Genomic DNA, 21,103 nt, shown 5'->3' on the forward strand with positions numbered 1-21,103 from the left:
GCTGAGGCAAAAGAATCTCTTGGGCCCAGGAGTTTGAGGGTTCTGTGAACTATGATGCCAGGGCACTCTACCTAGGGCAACAGAGTGATACTCTGTCTCAGAAAAAAAAAAAAAAAAAAAGAAGAAGAAGAAGAAGAAAAAGAAAGTAAGACACTAAGCTTTTAAATGAACAATTAAATTCTCAGGATGATATATATTAAACCTAGAATCTCAGGCCACTCATTTCTCTTGTTAACCCTCTGCCTGTGATCACTTTCTGTGGGCCTTGCCTGTACGTGGCCAATTTACTTGTATTTGGAGGAGGGTTGAGTGAGATGGAGAGGTTGTAGAGCAGATAGGTCAGAAAATCAGGGCCAGTTCAAGAAAAACACTTGAAATACGTGAAAAATCATCTGATTTCTTTTTTCCCCCTTTCAGCCCTTATCTGTCCCCCTTTCCACTTAGGGCTCTGATATATATCCCCTTCCACAGCTACTGAGGGAAATCACTGGGCCTTAGTTTTTGTTATTTTTTTCCTGAGACAGAGTCTCACTATGTTGCCCTTGGTAGAGTGCCGTGGCGTCACAGTTCACAGCAATCTCAAACTCTAGGGCTTAAGCAATTCTCTTGCCTCAGGCTCCCAAGTAGCTGAGATTACAGGCACCTGCCATAATACCTGGCTAGTTTTTTGTTTGTTGTTGTCATTGTTGTTTAGCAGGCCCAGGCTGAGGTTCGCACCTGACAGCGTGGGTGTATGTGACCGTTGCCATAACTGTACTACGGGTGCCATAACTGTACTACAGGTGCCAAGACGAGCCTCAGTTTTTTAATTGTGACAGCTATTGTAATGTGACAGCTACTGTGTAGTACATGCTGGATTCTGAGCCCCATTCTGCCACTGGCTTTTTTTGTGTAACCCTGAGCAAATCACTTCTCCCCAGGACCCCATTCTCTTCTTATATAAAGTAAAAGAGAGGGATCAGACTTCAAAATCTCTTAAGTTCCTCTCCAGCTCTAAATTATGCATATTAAGAATTAGTGTATGCTTTGTGGGTGTTTATCATTTCAAAAGAGGGTTAACCCCAGTATCTCTCCACTGGGGGGGTTTCAGAACTTCTCAGTACCTGCTAAGGGTGGCACTGTCCTGGTGGACCTTCCTAGTGCTACCAGTGTTGCGTGACCTGAGACGCGAACGAGCAGCAGCTTTGCTGTAGGTGTAAACTCGCTCCTGTAATTATTAAGTCAAGAAACAGACTATACACCGTGGGATGGCATATAGCAAAGTTCTTTATCCCAAGTTTAAGTTTTATACTTTTCCAGTCATGTACATACCTAATTCATTATCTATTAGTTGAATTTTAACTTGAAAGGAAATATTTATCATATTAATGTAACCACTTGTGTAGTAAATCTCTTCTTCTAAACAGTGACTAGTTTTCTGAGCAGGGCACAAAGACGAAAGCAGCCATAGGGGAACAGAGTTAATAGAAGAATATCTTCAAGCATTCACTCAGTTTACTCAGTATGAAGTAATGACTGTGACCTTCCTTCAGGGCAGAGCACCTATAGCCCTCTGACAATATGTTGTTAACATATGTCAACCCTCTGGCTTGTATCTCTGTGCCCTTGGATCTTAGGCTTCACGGGGTGTACTGCTTCAGAGAAAAGGCCTAAGGGATTTTACAATTCCAAAAAAGCCTAACTCTGCGAGTAACCCAGGGGGGTTCAAGCCTCTTAAGCCTCTGGAAGAAAAGCATGTCATTTTAAACTCACACTGAATTTACTTTGTGTGCTTGATGTAGGATAAGTTTATTTCTAAATATTATCCTACATACCAGATTGCCTGGAACCTAAGGAATGGGGTTTGAGGGGAACTATGAGCATTGGAAATAGGGAGGGTTGCTCTGTGTGCCCCCTTTTATGAATAGAAGAGGACAGTGGTAGGAAGGAAAATGAATACTGGCCCTGTCTGCCTGGAAGTCTGCAAAGCATCTTACTGAGATGCCAAGGAGAACATTTGAATTGGCTTCTCAGCACTCAGGACCCCCTCCTACCCTCATTCTTTAGGTGGTGATTGACGGCAAAGTTGCATAGTTAGTGCCCTGGAAATGCCCAGCTAACGTTCTTTTCTGTTCGGAATCTTTAGTGGACAAACAGTTCTTGGTTTCCACGCCCCCTGCTGTCTGTTGACAGGAACCAGGTCAGTTTGTCTTTCTGAAAAGACAAAATAACATTTGTCTCCAGAAGTAACTATGTGGTTGTAACTGAAAGGCCAGTAAATGGCTTGATTGTTTTCTGAGTGTCAGAATATAGTTCTCCCCTCTGAGCAAGGAAAATAAAGTTTCAGAGCAAAAACCTCTTCTACAACACTCAATCCAAACCCAATTAGTGAACTACTTTGTTTATCCCTCACAGAATCCCTATTTCTCATTCTGGACCAGACCAAGGGAAATTCTAGGAAATGAAAATAATACTGTGCATTGGCAAAAATTTAGTAAAAAAAATACATTTTCTTTATTTTTTCAGGTGAGGAAAAGTTTCAAGTGACAAAAATTCTTGAGAAGAATGCTGAGATTTTGAACAGGTCTCACTTTCAACCTATACAAAGGTATGGATTATTATTATCTTATTCACAATTTCAGACTCATAGAAGACATGTTAAATGGTGGCAATACCCTGTGTATATATATTGCTTATTTTCATATGTATGGGCACTGTCTTATAAAAATTAGCTTCGGGCAACTTAGCTTTGTTAGGACTTCCTTGGCAGGATTTGAGTGGTAATAAAAAGGAGTCCTTATCTGTACTCAGATCCCAATTGTGCCTTTCTATTCATAAGACTTTGGTCAACATTCTCAACCCCTCTATTCTGTTTTCCTGTCTGTAAAATAGGGATAAGAATCCTTAGTGGGAATATTGACATAGGGATTGAAAGTAATAATATAACTCCTGGGCATTTATCCCTGAGAAGTGAAGACTTTGTGTTCATACAAAACACATACATGTTTATAGAAAATTTATTCATAATAGCCCCAAACTGAAAACCCAGACATCCTTCACCAAGCGAATTATTAAACAGGCTATTGAATAAATTTTCTATTGAGTACCACTTAGCAGTAAAAAGGAATGAACTATTGATACATGCAACAAGCTGGCTAAATCTCCAGAGAATTATGTTGAGTAGAAAAAGCAATCCCCAAAAGTTACTTAATGTACGATTCCATTTATATAGCATTCTTGAAACGACAAAATTATAAAAACAAAGACAGATGAGTGGTTTCCAGAGGCTAAGAAAGGGGTGGGAGAGGGAGGGAAGTATTCATGGGTATAAACAAGACACACGAGGGATCCTCTTGGTGGTAGAAATGTTCCGTGTGTTCTGTATCTTGACTGTATCAGTGTCAATATCCTGGTTGTAATAATTATTCCATAGATTCACAAGATGTTACTGTTAGGGAGAAAGTGTGTATAGTGTGTTTCCTATAACTGCATGTGAATCTGCATTTATCTCAAAAGTTTAGTTTAGAAAAAACTATAAGAGGGGCAGCGCCTGTGGCTCAAGGAATAGGGCGCCAGTCCCATATGCCTGAGGTGGTGGGTTCAAACCTAGCCCTGGCCAAAAATCACAAAAAAAAAAAAAAAAAAAAAAGAAAGAAAAAACTATAAGAGATATATAGTGCCTGGCACACTAACATTCCCCTTAGTGTCCCTCTTGGTCTCAATTTTCTTAATTATAATAATTATAGCTAGTATTTCCTAAGCATCTAGCTCATGCTGTTTTATTGCCTAATTTAATCCACTTAAAACCTTGTAAGATTCATATTGTTATCTCCATTTTGCCAGTAAGGAAAACAAAGTTCAGAGAGTTTAAGTATTTTTTCTAAGGTCACACAGCTAGTCAGGACAGACTAGACTATGCTGTATAGCAAACAATCCCCAAACTTTAGGGATTTATTTATTTATTTATTTTTAATTTCAGCTTGCTTGTTATTCTTTGTTTGAAGTACTCTTTTTTTCTTTTGTTCATTTTCTTCTTCCTCTGGCGATGCTCTTTCCCATTGCCTCCCTAGTAGGTGGGATTACAGACGCCCACCACAATACCCGGCTGTTTTTGATGTTGTTAGTAGAGACAGGGTCTTACTCTGGCTCACTGCTGCTCATACTGGTCTCGAACCTCTGAGCTCAGGCAATCCACCCGCTTCTGCCTCCCACAGTGCTGGGACTACAGGCGTGAGCCACCATGCCCAGCCAAACTTTAATGATTTAAAACAACAAAAGTTTATTTTTTGTTCATGTTCTATGTTCATGGCTCATGGGCTGGCCAGGAATATTATGTGTTGTGTTATCCTCTATCAGAGATCCAGGCTGAGAGTCCATCTTTATGCTTCCTTGATTGCTGAAGCAGGAAAAGTGGAACAGTGGAACGTAGTGAGATGTACACTGTTAAATTTTTTGCCTAGAAGTGACTCTTACTTTCACTAATATTTCATTGGTTCAAAAAAGTCTTGTGGTCATTTGTGTAAATTAAGAGGACCAAAGATGCTGTTCTACTATGTGTTTGGGAAGAGAAACAAACATTTTGCTGAACAGAATTAATAAAGTCACAACTCAGCTCCAAATCCATGCTCTCTCCTTATACCATTGGTCTCACAGGGTTTTGCAAAGATTAAAAATGTAAAAACATGTGGAAGGATTTAGCATGAGATCTGGCTTATAGAGTTCAATGAATATTGAAATTGAAGGGTGGTGCCTGTGGCTCAGTGAGTAGGGCACCGGTCCCATATACTGAGGGTGGCGGGTTCAAACTCGGCCCTGGCCAAACTGCAAAAAAATAGTCGGGTGTTGCGGCAGGTGCCTGAAGTCCCAGCTACTCGGGAGGCTGAGGGAAGAGAATCACCTAAGCCCAAGAGCTGGAGGTTGCTGTGAGCTGTGATGCCACAGCACTCCACTGAGGGCAATAAAGTGAGACTCTGTCTCTAAACAAAAAGAAAAGAAAAAAGAAATTGAATATTAAAGGTTGGTTGAAGTAGAAATGGGTCAAGTTTGTCTTCAGTATCTTCCTGTGGCCATTTTCTTGGTGCAGGTCTTTCTTGGCCTCTTCTTCTTTCTTTTATTTTATTTTATTTTTTCACTATTTTGCCCTTGGTAGTATGCCGTGGCATCACAGCTCACAGCAACCTCAAACTCTTGGGCTTAAGCAGTTCTCTTGCCTCAACCTCCCAAGTAGCTGGGACTATAGACGTCCGCCACAACCCCGGCTATTTTTTTGGTTGCAGTTGTTGTTTTGCAGGCCCTGGGATGGGCTCGAACACACCAGCCTCAGTGTATATGGCCGGCGCCCTAACCCACTGAGCTATGGGCGCCAAGCCACTTTGCCTCTTCTGGTACTCTATACCAAGTAGCTGCCTAGGCCTCACCTCCAACATCTACTTCCTGGTAAAGTTCCTGGGTCCATTGATTTTTCTCAGGAACTTACTTACTGTCATATAGAGTCACTGACTTGATTTCAGAGCTGGACTGACCCTGGAGAGTATGTATTCAGTCTCTATAGAGAAGATTGAGGCCCAGACATGCCACAGCTAGTGGCGTGTTAGTAGTAGAGCTACTAACTAGTTGCAGCTAGTTAGTAGCAGAGCCAGAATCCAAACCCACACTTTCTTTTTTTTTTTTTTGGCCAGGGCTGGGTTTGAACCCACCACCTCCAGCACATGGGACTGGCGCCCTATTCCTTGAGCCACAGGCGCCGCCCGCAAACCCACACTTTCTATCTCTGAGCTTAGTGCCCTTTCTTCTGCTTCTCACACTGGGCTGATAAACTGATCCCTTGAACTAAGGTAATGCATTTTGTTGACGAAGAGATTCACATGATTTTCTTACTTTCTCTCTCACAGTACGGAAGGCGAACAAGAAGAGATATTAAAGGAGTCACCAAAGGAACTGAAAGAGAAAGACATGTATGGCCACCAAAGAGAGTTACCTAAGGATGCTTGAGTAAAGTCTTGGTTTTAAGGGAATAATATTTCCTTGTTTATAAGAATCTATATTCTTTCCATTTTTTATGTAAAAAATAAATGTATGTTTCTTTCACCAAAAAGCTATTATAAAATTGATGATGTGATTTTATCCTTAATAGCATTTTACAATCAAGGAAATATAGTGACACTGATATATAAGTTTATACTTGAGGTAGATTTAATCTCTTTTCTACAGAAATATCCTTTTTATCTGTAAAAATATTTATTTTGGGGGGTGGCGCCTGTGGTTCAGTGAGTAGGGCGCCAGCCCCGTATACCGAGGGTGGCGGGTTTGAACCTAGCCCCAGCCAAACTGCAACAAAAAAATAGCCGGGCATTGGGCGGCGCCTGTGGCTCAGTCGGTAGGGCGCCGGCCCCATATATCGAGGGTGGTGGGTTCAAACCCGGCCCCGGCCGAACTGCAACCAAAAAATAGCCGGGCGTTGTGGCGGGCGCCTGTAGTCCCAGCTACTTGGGAGGCTGAGGCAAGAGAATTGCTTAAGCCCAGGAGTTGGAGGTTGCTGTGAGCTGTGTGAGGCCATGGCACTCTACTGAGGGCCATAAAGTGAGACTCTTGTCTCTACAAAAAAAAAGAAAATAGCTGGGCGTTGTGGTGGGCGCCTGAAGTCCCAGCTACTCGGGAGGCTGAGGCAAGAGAATCACCTAAGCCCAAGAGCTGGAGGTTGCTGTGAGCTGTGATGCCACAGCACTCTACCAAGGGTGACAAAGTGAGACTCTGTCTCTAAAAAAATAAATAAAAAAAATAATTTTTAGCTGCTGAGATATGTTTAAAGTTATAATCTGTTTTTAAGATATTTTCTAATATCCTCTTTAAGATATATATTATAAGATACTCTCTAATTCTCCTGTTGCCAAATAAAGATTTTGTAATAATACTTAAAAAAGACCTTCCGGGAATACAGTATATTTAATGATTTTTCTAATCATCTTCTCACAATTACTATGTGCTCTTATCTTAATTCTTTAGATCATTGATAGATATTCAAGACCTGTCTAGTATTTCCTATGAACGAGATAGTTCTTTTAAGGAAGTCTCATGCAAAACACCCAAAACAAACCATGCACCTACTAGTGTCAGCACTCCGCTCAGCCCAGGTAATCACTCATAGGAAGTGTTCCTGGGGAGGAACTTACAGCCCCTGCCCATTGGCTCTGGGAAGTCAGGACATAGGATCAGGTCTAGTGTCTGTTTTCTCACAGTACAAAGATGTTTCTTTATGGCCAAAGCTGAAGGGGATGATCCTTTGAGGGGGCCAGGTAGTGTTGTTGGTGGTGGTGGTAATGATCAGGCAGTTGTTAGGAGATTTTGGTTAACTCTGCTGTGGCAAAGACGAATAAATGCAAACGTCTACTATGCACTCTAAGCATTACAGAATTTAGTGCAAGGTCATTGGATTCTCTGGAGTTTGCAACATAAAATAGTACCTTGTGCTTAAACATATATAGTTCCCGAGTCCTGCAGCCATATATAACCAGTATCAAATATCCTCTCTTTAGTGTCCTCATTTCTAGTATATTTGTAGTTTAAAATATCCTGGCCAGGCACTGTGGCTCACACCTGTAAGGGAGGCTGAGGCAGGCGGATTGCTTGAGCCTTGAGTTTGAGGTTGCTGTGAGCATGATGATGCCATGGCACTCAATCCCAGGTGACGGAGTGAGACTCTGTTTCGAAATTAAAAATTAAAAAAAAAATCCCCTCTTACTTTGTTGATCAAGTTTTTAAACCTCAAGGAGGTATGTCTCAGATCAGTGATTATTCACAACCCAGAAAATTCCTGGAATAAGTATAGCGTTTTTTTTTGTTTGTTTGTTTTATTATTTGTGTGTGTGTGTGTGTGTGTGTGTATTAAATACTGTAGAATTCAGATACTAATTTTCTTCTTTTCCACAACAGGGTCAATTTCTTCAGCTGCCAGTCAGTATAAAGACTGCCTTGAAAGTATAACATTTCAGATTAAAACACAGTCTACCTCTTGGAAGAATAGTCAAGAATCTATTCAAACTTTGTCTGTTAAATCTGCAGCTGTCCAAGAGAAAGCAAAGAACGTAGATTCTCTGCTGACTTCCTCTGAAACTCCCCTTTCAAGACTAACTGATCTCGTAAGTATATCACTTCTGCCTTATGGAGTCATGGAGTCAGCCCAAAGGGTTTTAGTGATCCAAAGGGCCAGAATTTCAGATTCACTAAGAAAGCAAAAAGTAAGCTGGATTCTCTCCGGGCTTCCCTGGGGCTCCTCTCCTAAGTCTATATTGGAGGAGCTTAGGTTTTCCTTCCTCCTTCAACCCGCTCCTCTGTTATTTCTCTGATGAGTTTTGACTGATCTCCACTTTCTCTGAACTCATGAACTAATAGCCTACAAGAAAAATAATTTCATTGTATACTGCCTTCTCCTCCTCTGTACCTCTTCTTCTGTTTCTTCTTTTTCTGTCCTTCCCTCATATTTCATATATGTAGTGTCTTTAAGAAAACTATAAGTTCCTTACTTTGTACTCTGTTTAAAAACCTGTGGGCTGACCATTCTATGGACAGATTGATGGCTTGTTTTGACTCTCAATGGAAAAATGATTATCAACTTCTTTGGGAATTTGGCTAACAAAAGGTCTCACTCTGAAGTAGGGAAATGACAAGGAATATTATGCTTTCATTTGACAAACTTAATTAGGCAGGTTTTTAAGTACCAGGCACCATGTCAGGTCCTCTTGCAGGCATCCAAGTGTGATTAAGAAAGTTTAGCCAGGGCCAGGGGTGTTGGCTCACATCGGTAATCCTAGCACTCTGGAAGGCCAAGGCAGGAGGATCCCTTGAGCTCAGGAGTTTGAGACCAGCCTGAGCAAGAGAGAGACCCTGTTTCTTAGTAAAAATAGAAAAATTAGCTGGGAGTTGTGGTAGGTGCCTGTAGTTCCAACTGCTCAGGAGGCTGGGGCAGGATGATTGCTTGAACCCAGAAGTTTGCGATAGCTGTGAGCTAGGCTGAGGCCATGGCACTCTAGCCCAGGTGACAGAGTGAGACTCTGTCTCAAGAAAGCTTAGCCAGGTGTGGTGCTACATGGCTCTCATCCCAGCTACTAGAGAGGCTGAGGCAAAAGGATTGCTTGAGCCCAGGAGTTTGAGGTTGAAGTGAGCTATGATGACATCACTGCATTCTAGCCCAGGGAACAGAGCTAGACTTTATCTCCACAAAAAGAAAAGAAAAAGCGGGTGGCGCCTGTGGCTCAGTGAGTAGGGCGCCGGCCCCATATACCAAGGGTGGCGTGTTCAACCCAGCCCTTGGCTGAACTGCAACCAAAAGAAAGCCGGGCGTTATGGTGGGCACCTGTAGTCCCAACTGCTCAGGAGGCTGAGGCAGGAGAATTGTGAAAGCCCAAGAGCTGGAGGTTGCTGTGAGTCCTGTGATGTCATGGCACTCTACCAAGGGTGGTAAGGTGAGACTCTGTCTCTACAAAAAAAAAAAAGAAAGAAAGAAAGAAAAGAAAAAGGACATAATCCCTGCCCCAAAGGAGGTTGGTGCCTAGTGAGAAAGACAGGCCTGATGTAACACAGAGGTAAGTACTGAGTGCTCAGGAGGCAGAGGGATAAGAAGGCTTCTCAAAGGAAATGACATGAATGAGTTTGACTTAACCAACAAATCAAGTGGAAATGACTGAGTTGCATGTGCTTTTTTAGCTCATCACAGGTGTCAGTTACCATGTTTATTTCTTACTTATAGAAAAGATTGTCTGCATTTACTGGGGCTGGTTCTTCTAGCATTGCTAATGCATCTGACATAACACCCCATGCCACCCAGAGAAGGAGCCTGCCTAAAGGTACCCTGTATTTATTATCAAAATTGAAGTTTATAATAGCCAATTCAAGGGAAGTTTAAATTGATGCCTGTTAATCTTTGATGGTACAATAAATTCAAACAAAAATGCTGTTTTCCCTCAACTGTAAAACACTCTCATTGTAGAACACTTGGAGAATAAAGAAAAGTTTAAAAAAATAAAAGAACTGCAATTTTTTTTATTTCATACACTATTTTGGTGTATATCTTTTTTATATTTTTATAAATATATAAAAATATTCTTAGCATAGTTGAGAGTATATTGGATATTAGTTCTGGACTACTTTTTTTTCTTAAATTTTTTTTCTTTGACAAATTTTGAGAATTTTTCTTATGAAAAATTATTTATAAATATATGTCATAGCTACATAATAGTCTATATATATATATGTTGCTTAACCATTCTCTACATTGAAGATTTGTGTCAGTTTTCTAGTTTTTGCTCTTTATACATAAATCTTTATCTGTACCTCTGAAAATAGGTGACAATTTCCAAATCAAAGGGTCTAAGAATGATTATCAGCTCTAGAGGCATGATGCCTGTTACATTAATTTTAATGTCCTAGGGCTTTGGTACAGCTCTTAGAATTGCCCTCAGGCAGATAGAGATTTTTGTAAATGATATTGAAGCATTTTGGTTAGTGTTACAAGTGAGAACTTGGGGCGATACCCAAAGTGTGGTTGCTCCTACATCCTCTGGCCTGATAATCTATAGAGAAAGGCCTCCTACTTTGTGTTTTATTTATTTTGGACAACCTGGAACCTCTGTATTCTTCCAGGAGCTCTAGTCCAGTTTGAGCCCAGCCTATTGGTAAGAGTTTGTACCTTCTCCAAATGTCCTTAGGAAGGGAGGAGCACATATTGGGCAGTACTGGGTAAGGGCTGAGGTAGGAAAGGGTTTGGGATAAAGAGGGTAAAGGCCATTTGCACACTAGGAGGTCTGTACTAGGACTGTTATATAGGCTTTCCAAACAAACCCCATAGTTTGTTTTGTCTTTGGGAAAGCCTCAGTCAAATCTGTGTGGAAACCTAGAAAAATCCACTTCAGGTCCAGGAAGGTATTAAGTCATTTTCCCCTTTCTTTTTTTTTTTCCCCCTTTCTTTTTTAAGAACTAGTAGAAGCCATCTCACAGCATCACACTGATGAGCTACCACCACCATCTCAGGAGCTACTTGATGAAATTGGTAAGGGATATTCAATACAGAATCTGCTCCTTGTCTTGTTCAGGTAAACCACTGAGTTGTCTAAAGTATGAGCACTAGTGCAAAAGGCCCTATAAAGGCCTGGTCAAATGTACAAAATTTAGAAAGGGGCAGTTTTCCAGTGAAATGGGCTATAGTAGCCTGGCTGGGATAATTGGCCTATGTCTGTTGTCCTTTTTTTTTTTTTACTTAAAGGATTTATAGTGATGATACTAAGGAGAAATAACAACCTTCAAGTGGTTTATTATGATGAACTTCTTCTATTAGAGGAATTCTTATCTTCTTTTGAAACTAAACCTGTTATTCTTTGGAGTCCTGAGGTCTGGTTATTCAGACCAAGACACCTATACTTTCAATTTCACCATTAGCAAGAGGTATTAAAATACCAGTATTATGAGTAATTCCCTTCCCTAAGAGCAGGGAAGTCAGGGGCACAAAACCTAATGAGGCCAGAATTTGGGGGCAGAAACTGAGTAGTACCAACATTTTCATTTGCAGCTGATTTGCTGGCCCTGCCCTGCTGAGCTGGTGCTAAAAGTAAACAGTACGTGGTTATAGGGACATTGGGGGCAGGTGGGCTGCTTTCACTGGGAAGATCTGACTGTTCCCTTCTTGGCATTCTGGCCAGCTAGCCCCTTGCCCTCAGAGGATGCATCTCATTTGACTTCTGATAGTCCAATTCTTATTTGGGAGCCCATAGAGAATTTCCTGAGGGGCACCACCTGGGTTCCAGGATCTCTGAGGATTTACTTCTCATAAAGAAGGAAGTATATAAGGAATCACTGGTCTACTCAGTAGACAGCTACCCTCTAGTTCCTAGCCCCATCCAGTGGACTGATGAGCTTAAGTAGAGCTAGTCAGGTTGCCAGAACCTTCCTTGGTTTCTTTCTTTTTCCATACTCATAGGCCCTTTCTTGCCTCACTACACTCCTCACCCAGCACCACAAGGTTGTTCAGGTCAAAGAGTTGTTGAGTCAGGATCCTAGAGCCCACACCCCGCTTTCTGCCTCTGAGACTCCCTAGGCAGTCCTTATAAATTCCTCCTCTCCAGTTGCTCTTCTTAATATAATAGAACTGTTGAGCGTGGGGGTTACCCCCTACACATCCAGCTCAGGTAGTTTCTCAGTATCATGTTCCTTGGTCATGGTTGAAGGCAGTACTTGTAGGCTCCTTTGTAGTTTGACCATAGCAAATACTTTTCCTCTGGATCCTGCTGTCCCCTCTTTACAGTCACCATGTAAACCATTTCAGCATGACACTGTTGTACCCCAGTGCAGTCTACAGAAGCCGTCCCTTATTTCACTTAAGGAAATTATCTGGGCCAGGTTTCTGGGTGATGTCTGCACTTTGAGATAGGTCAGTAATTTTCTAGAAAGACACAGGGTAGAAGGCATTTGAGTAATTTCCCTTGATAATGGGCCTGCCTACCTGATTATTGTGTATCATCCCTCTATTGTTTCTCCTAAAGAGACCTTTGGGGAGTGACCTGGAATTATCACCTGTTCTTTTGAGGATCTACATCCAAAGCTTTAGGTTCCTGACAAGGACTTAAAGGGGATGGTCCTTTAGAACCCTAGGATATAGGTGATCATTTAAGATCAGCAAAGAACTCCTTTTAACAAGGATAAAACTGGAATTTTATATTTCAAATTACATTAAATTTGAGCTGCTGGGAAGGGAGCAGACCTGTGCCTGCCCAAAACAGCACTATGCCAGTGAGCTCAGGGTGTCTTCTTTTTTTTTTTTTTTTTTTATTGTTGGGGATTCATTGAGGGTACAATAAGCCAGGTTACACTGATTGCAATTGTTAGGTAAAGTCCCTCTTGCAATCATGTCTTGCCCCCATAAAGTGTGACACACACCAAGGCCCCACCCACCTCCCTCCTTCCCTCTTTCTGTTTCCCCCCCATAACCATAATTGTCATTAATTGTCCTCATATCAAAATTGAGTACATAGGATTCATGCTTCTCCATTCTTGTGATGCTTTACTAAGAATAATGTCTTCCACGTCCATCCAGGTTAATACGAAGGAAGTAAAGTCTCCATTTTTTTTAACGGCTGAATAGTATTCCATGGTATACATATACCACAGCTTGTTAATCCATTCCTGGGTTGGTGGGCATTTAGGCTGTTTCCACATTTTGGCGATTGTAAATTGAGCTGCAATAAACAGTCTAGTACAAGTGTCCTTATGATAAAAGGATTTCTTTCCTTCTGGGTAGATGCCCAGTAATGGGCAGGGTGTCTTCTTTATGCTGCCTACTAGCTCTGCTCTGCAGAGCACATTGAGGAGACTGAGCACCTAAAAATATCAAGCAGCATATTGAGTTTAGAAAATGCTCGTCTATAGTTCAGTGGTTAGGGCCACTGGCCACATACACTGGGGCTGGCGGGTGCAAACCCAGCCAAGGCCTGCTAAACAACAATGACAACTACAACAAAAAAATAGCCGGGCATTGTGGTGGGCACCTGTAGTCCCATCTACTTGGGAGGCTAAGGCAAGAGAATCTCTTAAGCCCAAGAGTTTGAGGTTGCTGTGAGCTGTGACACCATGGTACTCTATGGAGGGTGGCATAGTCAGACTCTGTCTCAAAAAAAAGAAAAAGAAAAGAAAATGCTCGTATTGATCCGGTGAGTATTTCTACAGGAATTGGAAATGCTGGATATTTTTTGCCTTCTGTCTTTCTATAGAACAGCTAAAAAAGTGTGAAAACATGGGAGTGGTGGCTCATGGCTGTAATCCAGCACTTTGGGAGGCCAAGATGGGAGGATTACTAGAGGCCAGGAACTTGAGGTTAGCATGGCCAACATAGCAAGACCCCTCTCTTAAAAAAGGTTAGCCAGGCATCTGATGTACTCTTGAAGTCCCAGCTACAAGACAGGCTGAGGCAGGAGGATTGCTTAAGTCCAGGAGTTTGTAGCTACCGCAGCGTGGGTGTGTGGGCTCACATGAGAGAGAGAGAAACAAACAAACATAGGCCAGTAGATGGGAAAACATTCTGATGTTACAGAGTTCTAGAGAAAGTATAAAGTAGAGGTTAAAGCATAAAGTTTAGAGCCCAGATTCAGATCCCAATTCTACCACTTATCTGTATGATTTTAGGTTAAGTTTCTTAACTTTATTTTCCTCTTCTGTTAAACCAAAGTAACAATAATACAATCAGTTTATTGCGAAGATTCATTGTGAACATTAATCCTGAATTAATATACATAAATACTTAGAAACAGGACCTACCAAATGGGGCCCCACAAGTATTGTGTATCATCATCATCATCATCATTTTTATTTCGATTTTGAGTGTTGTATGGGCTTTTGTTATAATTGAAGAATTGCTTTCAAACCTGGAATACCCTAAAGTAGTGGTTCCTGCAACTTTTATCAGGCAGCAGTCTCCTAAAGGGCTTGTTACAATACAGAGTTTCTGGAACTGGAACATATTCTTCTTAGCAAAGTATCTCAAGAATGGAAGAAAAAGTATCTAGTGTACTCAGTTCTACTATGAAACCAATATATAAGCACCCACACTTCCATATGAAAGGTATAACCCAACTACAGCCCAAGATGAAGGGGAAAGAGGAGGGGGAGCGGAGGGAGAAGGATGAGTGGAGGGAGGACAATGGGTCAGACCACACCTATGGTACATTTTACAGGGGTACGTGTCAGATCTACTAAGTGTAGAATATTAATTTCTTAACACAGTAATTAAGAAATTGCAGTGAAGGGCTATGTTAACCAGTTTGATGTATTTCAAATTGAATATAAAACCAGCACGTTGTATCCTATAAATGCATTAATGTACAAAGCTATGATTTAATAAAAAAAAAATACAGAGTTTCTGATTCAGTAGGTATGGAATGAGGCTTGAGAATTTGCATTCCTAACAAGGTCCCAGGTTATGCTAATGCTGTTGGTCTGAGGATTTGAGAACTACTGCTCTAAAAAAATAGTGGGACATGAGCTTGGTGCCTATAGCTCAGTGGCTAGGGTGCCAGCCACATACACCAGGGCTGCTGGCCCAGGCCTGCTAAACAACAACAACAAAAAATAGCCAGGGATTGTGGCAGGTGCCTATAGTCCCAGCTACTTGGGAGGCTGAGGCAAGAGAATCGCTTAAGCCCAAGAGTTGAGGTTGCTGTGAGCTGTGATGCCATAGCACTCTATCAAGGATGACATAATGAGAGACTCTGCCTCAAAAGAAAAAAAAAAGAATGGTGGGACATGCAAAGGAGGAAATAAGTTATCTTCTGCTTTTGTATTGTGACAGAGCACTTGAAGCAGCAGCAGGCCTCATCCAAAGTGTTGCATGAGAATACAGCAAGTGATCCAGGCCTCAGTGCAGATGGTAAACTAAAAACCCAGATCTTTTCTATCAGTTTCTTAGCATAACATTGTCCTTGGCAGTGCAGTAGTACATTTGGGCAAATGTGACCTTTTGGTCAGGCACAACTCTGCTTCCATTCTGATTCCACCAGTTACTTTTGTTTTTGTTAGAGACAGGTTCTTACTCTGTCACCTGGGCTGGAGGGAAGGGGTGGAATAATATCTCACTATAACCTCAAACTCCTGGGCTTAAGGGATCCTCCAGCCTCAGCCACTCAGGTAGCTGGGACTGCAGACACATGCCACTATACTTTTCTAATTGTCTTGTTTTTTGTAGAGATGGGGTCTCTCTATGTTGCACAGGCTGGTCTCAAACTCCTGGTCTCAGTTGTTCTCATCTAAAAGATGGGGATAATAACTCCTATGTCATGATGCATACAATGCCTCCATGTACCGTGGCTGGTACGTTGTAAAATTCTTAGTAAATATTAGTCTTCTCTCCTTTATAGGACTGCTGGGAGGATGAAATGAGACAGCATATCTAAAATTCTTGGCATACATTAAAGGGTACATCCCTTCCCCTCCCTAATTCCTTCTCTACCCTAATTCCTTCCCTGGGGCTCCTAGTAACATATGAGAACAGCATGGTCTTCCAAAGTAAGTTGGTGCAGTTTGTATTCAGGGTTGCTTGCTTCCCCTTTTATGTGCTCTTGTTTCTTTCCTTTGCTCCCTCTGTCTCTTTTCAGCTTTGGCATAGGCAGTGTATCCTGTAGTTTCATCTGGCACCAAAGAGCTCCCAAGACCCCAGAAGCAGCTGCTGTGAATACAGAGGCCCCATAGCCTACCACCTGGCCCCCTGCTCTCATGGGAAGAGGAGAGCTAGTACATTGTGTGCTTCAGGAACCACTAATTAGCCTTAATTTTTGCACTCCATTTTAAGGAAGGGTTTCTCAATTTTTTTCTTCTTCTAATCATGTTAATTCTTTCAACTGTTTTTAGATAAAAGTCACTTAGAAGAACAAGAAACTAACGGTAATAAAGAAGAGAGTAGTATACTTTGGACCAAAGAAGCTCAGGATCTAGGAGAGGACACAGAGAGGTAATAGAAAAAGCTGAATTTTTAAAAGGATTTTTAAAATTTTATTTGTTTGCATTCATTTTTTCCCTAATATTGACAAATAAGAGGAAGAAAAAATGATCTTTTCTTATACTATCCTAAAAACCTCTATTCCTGAAAGTTTTTTTGTTTTAGAAATTTTTAATTGCAGTGAAACATATATAGCATAAAATTTGCTATTTCGACCATTTTTAAGTATATAGTTCAGTAGCGTCAATAAATATATTCATATTGTTGTATATCCAGTGTCCAGAATATTTTTATTTTATAAAACTGAAACTCTATACCCATTGAATAACTCCACCTACCTCAGCCTCCCAGGGTGCTAGGATTACAGACCTGAGCCACTGCGCCTCGCCTCATGCAAAGAATACGTTGTCTGACTCTTGTTTCTTTTTACTTGGAAAGCAAAACTTTTCTCAGAGACTGTTCCCTTCAGATGGCCACTTATATCCCATTATATCTTATTACATGTATATTTGGAGATGGGTATAAGGAAGACTGGAAACTAAGTTTCTGGATTTCCAGCTATTACAGAAGAGGAGAGCAGAGGGGAATGTTATGAATAACTTTTGGGTAGTAAATCTAGTATCTGTCAAATTCTTCAAGGACTAAATTATTCTGTATACAAGGACAGGAAAAAGAGAGACGTGGAAGGGAGGGTCTGGGAAGTAGAGGAAACTGGGGTACTGTGACCTGACAGGAAAGTAGGGAGATGGCTTTTGGGAGAAAACAAAGAGGCAAAAATGGGGAAGACAAATTTTTTTTCCTGGGAAGTTTTAGAAATGTTTTATGTATGGTGTATGCTGTAACTTTATTCCTCTATCTCCCAAAATACCTTCAGTAAAAATATTATGTCATTATTCAAGCAAAAGAACTGAGGAAGGCCAAATTACCTTCAGTTATATAAATAACTTCTTTGTACATGATCAAAAGTTAGCTACTGTTGTCTCTTGCTTTTCCTTTTTTCTTTTCTTTTTTTTTTTTTTTTTTAGAGACAGAGTTTCACTTTATGGCCCTCGGTAGAGTGCCGTGGCATCATACAGCTCACAGCAACCCCCAACTCCTGGGCTTAGGAGATTTTCTTGCCTCTGCCTCCCGAGTAGCTGGGACTACAGGCGCCCACCACAACGCCTGGCTATTTTTTGGTTGCAGTTCAGCCGGGGCCAGGTTTGAACCCGCCACGCTCAGTATATGGGGCCTGCGCCTTACCGACTGAGCCACAGGTGCCGCCCTGTCTCTTGCTTTTTCAAAAGGGCTGGCAGTGCTGACCACAGATAGATGCTCCACAGACTCTTATTTCAGTGCTATGAATGATCAGTCTAGGTACCAAGCCTGGGTGGAAGATATTTTTTCAGATGGGTAGGACTTTTGAAGTCTTCTTTAAACTCTCTACTCTGCATATTCTAGCCTCAGAGGTAATTCTTAGAAGAACATGTAGGGAAGTATGGATAATCCTAGCCTCAGGTGGAAACTGAGTTGAGGATCTACAAGTGAGACAGAGTCTAACATTGGACTTTGGGAGGAAGTGATCTCATGAGAGCTGAGTCTTTTGGTCAGAGGACTAAAGGACTGTTTTGGTGCATTTAAATCAGATCTAAGTGACCTAGACACCATCTTACCAAGCTTTCATTCTCTCAGATGTACAGTCAAAGCACAGGTGCCTTCCTACTGTAAAATGTGTTGTGCATCCTTATCAACATTCTCTTCACTTGTCCTCATTCTCTTCACTTGTCCTTGGACAGAGCTCATTCTTCTCTGGATGAGGACCTGGAAAGATGGCTGCAGCCACCTGAGCAGACCTTGGAGCTACAGGACCTCCCCATGGGCTCTACAAGGTTATTAGTCCCCATTAGGGGATCATTTTCTTGTTTTCCAGGACATGGGGCTAGGTTTTAGACTTCTTGGGGAGTGACTGTCTGCTAATGGCATTACATTGCTGTAGATAAGCCAGGCCTGACTCCATCTGTGTGTACTCTAGAGCTTGCCCCTTTTCCTCCAGCCACCCATAGTGCCCAAGATACTGATTAGCAGAGATTGACGTCAGGAGAGAGACAAGCCTCTTAAGATTGCTGTATCTTGGCCCTGCCTCTGTCAACCTTTTCATTAGCTATTTGAATTAAATCAGAAAAGACATGCTTATTAAATTTTTAGATAGTACAGATCTGGGGAGGAAGGCTAACATGATGGGTGATAGACTTAGAGTACAAAATGGTCTTGACAGGTACTGTTAGAGGCTTTAAAAGATAAAGGTAAAAGATCCAAAAAGTTTTAGATCCAAAATTATAGAATGGTAGAGACCTGATCTAATTGGAGATTTTTTTTTTTGAGACACAGTCTCACTCTATAGCCCAGGATAAAATGCAGTAGTGTCATAATAGCTCAGTGCAACCTCAAACTCCTAGTTGTAAGCAGTGCTCCTGCTTCAGCCTCTCAAGTAGCTGGGACTATAAACACATGCTGCCACGCCCAGCTGATTTTTCTATTTTTCGTAGAGATGGGGTCTTGCTTTTGTTCAGGCTGGTCATGAATTTCTGACCACACGCAATCCTCCTGCTTTGGCCTCCACAGTATTAGGATTATATGCATGAGGCACCATGCCCATCTGAAATTGGAGAATTTTTTTTTTTTTTTTTTTGTAGAGACAGAGTCTCACTTTATGGCCCTCGGTAGAGTGCTGTGGCCTCACACAGCTCACAGCAACCTCCAACTCCTGGGCTTAAGCGATTCTCTTGCCTCAGCCTCCTGAGTAGCTGGGACTACAGGCGCCCGCCACAACGCCCGGCTATTTTTTGGTTGCAGTTTGGCCGGGGCCGGGTTTGAACCCGCCACCCTTGGTATATGGGGCTGGCGCCCTACCGACTGAGCCACAGGCGCCGCCCTGAAATTGGAGAATTTTTATGATCAGAAGCTCCTGTTCTAATTTCATTGAAGCAGGAAGTATGTCTTATTTGAATATGCCCGGCACTTAGTATACATCTTGAGACATGGCAAGAATTCAAGAAATTCTTCCTGAAGAAGGCATGGATGATGACTCAGGCCTCAATTTGATAAAGTTACTTAAAGGTCAATCCAGCCATAATGCTTGATAGATAAAAATATACTGTCCAGATAAAGTAATGTGTGAAACAAGTAATGTGCTGCTTAGAGGACTCCTAGGACATAATGCGGAGCTCCTTTCTTGGGTGTCACATTTTAAAAGGGATATTAACAAACACAAGAGGGTGGCCACAGAATAGTCAGAGGTCTGGAAATCATGTCATATGAGAACAGCTGAAGGAGCTGGGGGACCTTAGCCTGAGAAGAGCAGATGGAGTGGAGAATTTGATAGCTGTCCTGAAATACCTAAAATATTGTAAAGTTAAGAGTCAGCTTACTTGCTTCTGCTGCAAAGGACAGAGTTAGTGACTAAAAATTGCAGAGTAACAGAATTTTATTCAGTGAAGCACAGACTTTCTAATAGCTGCAGCAATCTGATAGGGAAAATTGTTACCTTTCTGTGACAATGGTTATTGCTCCTTAAGTAGAAGCTGGATGAGTGTCTGGTTTTGGACATTTGGACAGAAGTAAACTATAACTCAAAGGCCTCCTTCAGCTCTTGAGCCTATGTTTCTATTAGTGGTGAAAAGTTAGGAGAGAAAAAAAATCCCTTTTCTCTGTAGGTGGAGAGAAAATCCCTTTTCTCTCTCTCATTTTATGTATTTTGTTTTGACTGTGTACCAAATGGAAACAGAAGAATCCCTAAACAGTGTTATTTGGGTATGCCTAACAATTATTAAGCACTGACAAAAAGCCAAGCACTGTGCTAGGGGCTGGAGATGCCACAAAGTGGGATAGATGGCTCTGCCCTTAAGGAGCTTCTCATTGAGTGAGGGAGATGGTTTCTGCTGACTAGTTTGACAAACGTGCTCTAAAATTGTGAGATATGTGTGTGTAGCTGGGACTACAGGCACCCGCCACAATGCCCAGCTGTTTTCTGTTGCAGTTATCATTGTTGCTTAGCTGGCCCGGGGCCAGGTTCAAACCCACCAGCCTCGGTATATATGGCAGGCACCATAAAGTGCTATGTGCACTGAGCCAGATTGTGAGATATTTTAATTACTTAGATATTTATTTCAGAGAGATGTTTAGGAAATAAAGATAAGGTGATAAAATAAATGATGGTTTTGGAAAGATGCCAGTTACAACATAAGTAAAAAGCTTTTATTTCTTTGAGTTAATATAGCATAGTGATTGAAAACAGTCTCAGGCAGACAGCTCTAGGACTTACTAGGTGTGTAATTTAACTCTTTGTGCCTCCATTTCCTCATCACTGAATGAGGGAATGAGGATGGATGGTTGTGATCATGAGAATTATGAATTAAAATATGTACCACAGTTCTTAAACCAGTGCCTGGCCCATAGGAAACACTCCATTAGCGTTAGCTATTTTGTTTCTTGTGGAGTGCTGGCCAGTTTCCCTGGCCATTATGCTTGTGGTTTGATGCTCCAAATCATTGTTATTAAAGGGAAACAAATACCAAGGATCAAGAAGTTGGTGAAAAGAAGAGAAAAAGGGAAGAAAGCATCAAGCCAGAGAGAAGGAAATCAGAGTGCTTTTTAGGGACTTCTGAAGAAGGTATGAAT

At 41.5% G+C, this 21,103-nt stretch overlaps 1 protein-coding gene across 3 annotated transcripts in view; it reads left to right on the plus strand.

Annotated features, from left to right (window-relative positions):
- TEX14 (testis expressed 14, intercellular bridge forming factor) overlaps positions 1 to 21,103 on the plus strand; it is an 87,489-nt gene that overhangs the window by 63,654 nt on the left and 2,732 nt on the right. For all 3 annotated transcript variants that reach the window (XM_053569098.1, XM_053569099.1, XM_053569100.1), the window contains 10 exons: positions 2,506 to 2,587; positions 5,871 to 5,933; positions 6,982 to 7,109; positions 7,909 to 8,114; positions 9,722 to 9,818; positions 10,952 to 11,020; positions 15,305 to 15,382; positions 16,360 to 16,459; positions 18,223 to 18,315; positions 20,986 to 21,095. In XM_053569098.1, coding sequence (XP_053425073.1) covers positions 2,506 to 2,587; positions 5,871 to 5,933; positions 6,982 to 7,109; positions 7,909 to 8,114; positions 9,722 to 9,818; positions 10,952 to 11,020; positions 15,305 to 15,382; positions 16,360 to 16,459; positions 18,223 to 18,315; positions 20,986 to 21,095 — 1,026 coding nt within the window. The remainder of the gene's footprint in view (positions 1 to 2,505; positions 2,588 to 5,870; positions 5,934 to 6,981; positions 7,110 to 7,908; positions 8,115 to 9,721; positions 9,819 to 10,951; positions 11,021 to 15,304; positions 15,383 to 16,359; positions 16,460 to 18,222; positions 18,316 to 20,985; positions 21,096 to 21,103) is intronic.

The sequence above is a fragment of the Nycticebus coucang genome, chromosome 18 (genome assembly GCF_027406575.1).
Source record: "Nycticebus coucang isolate mNycCou1 chromosome 18, mNycCou1.pri, whole genome shotgun sequence".
NCBI classification, from domain to species: Eukaryota; Metazoa; Chordata; class Mammalia; order Primates; family Lorisidae; genus Nycticebus; species Nycticebus coucang.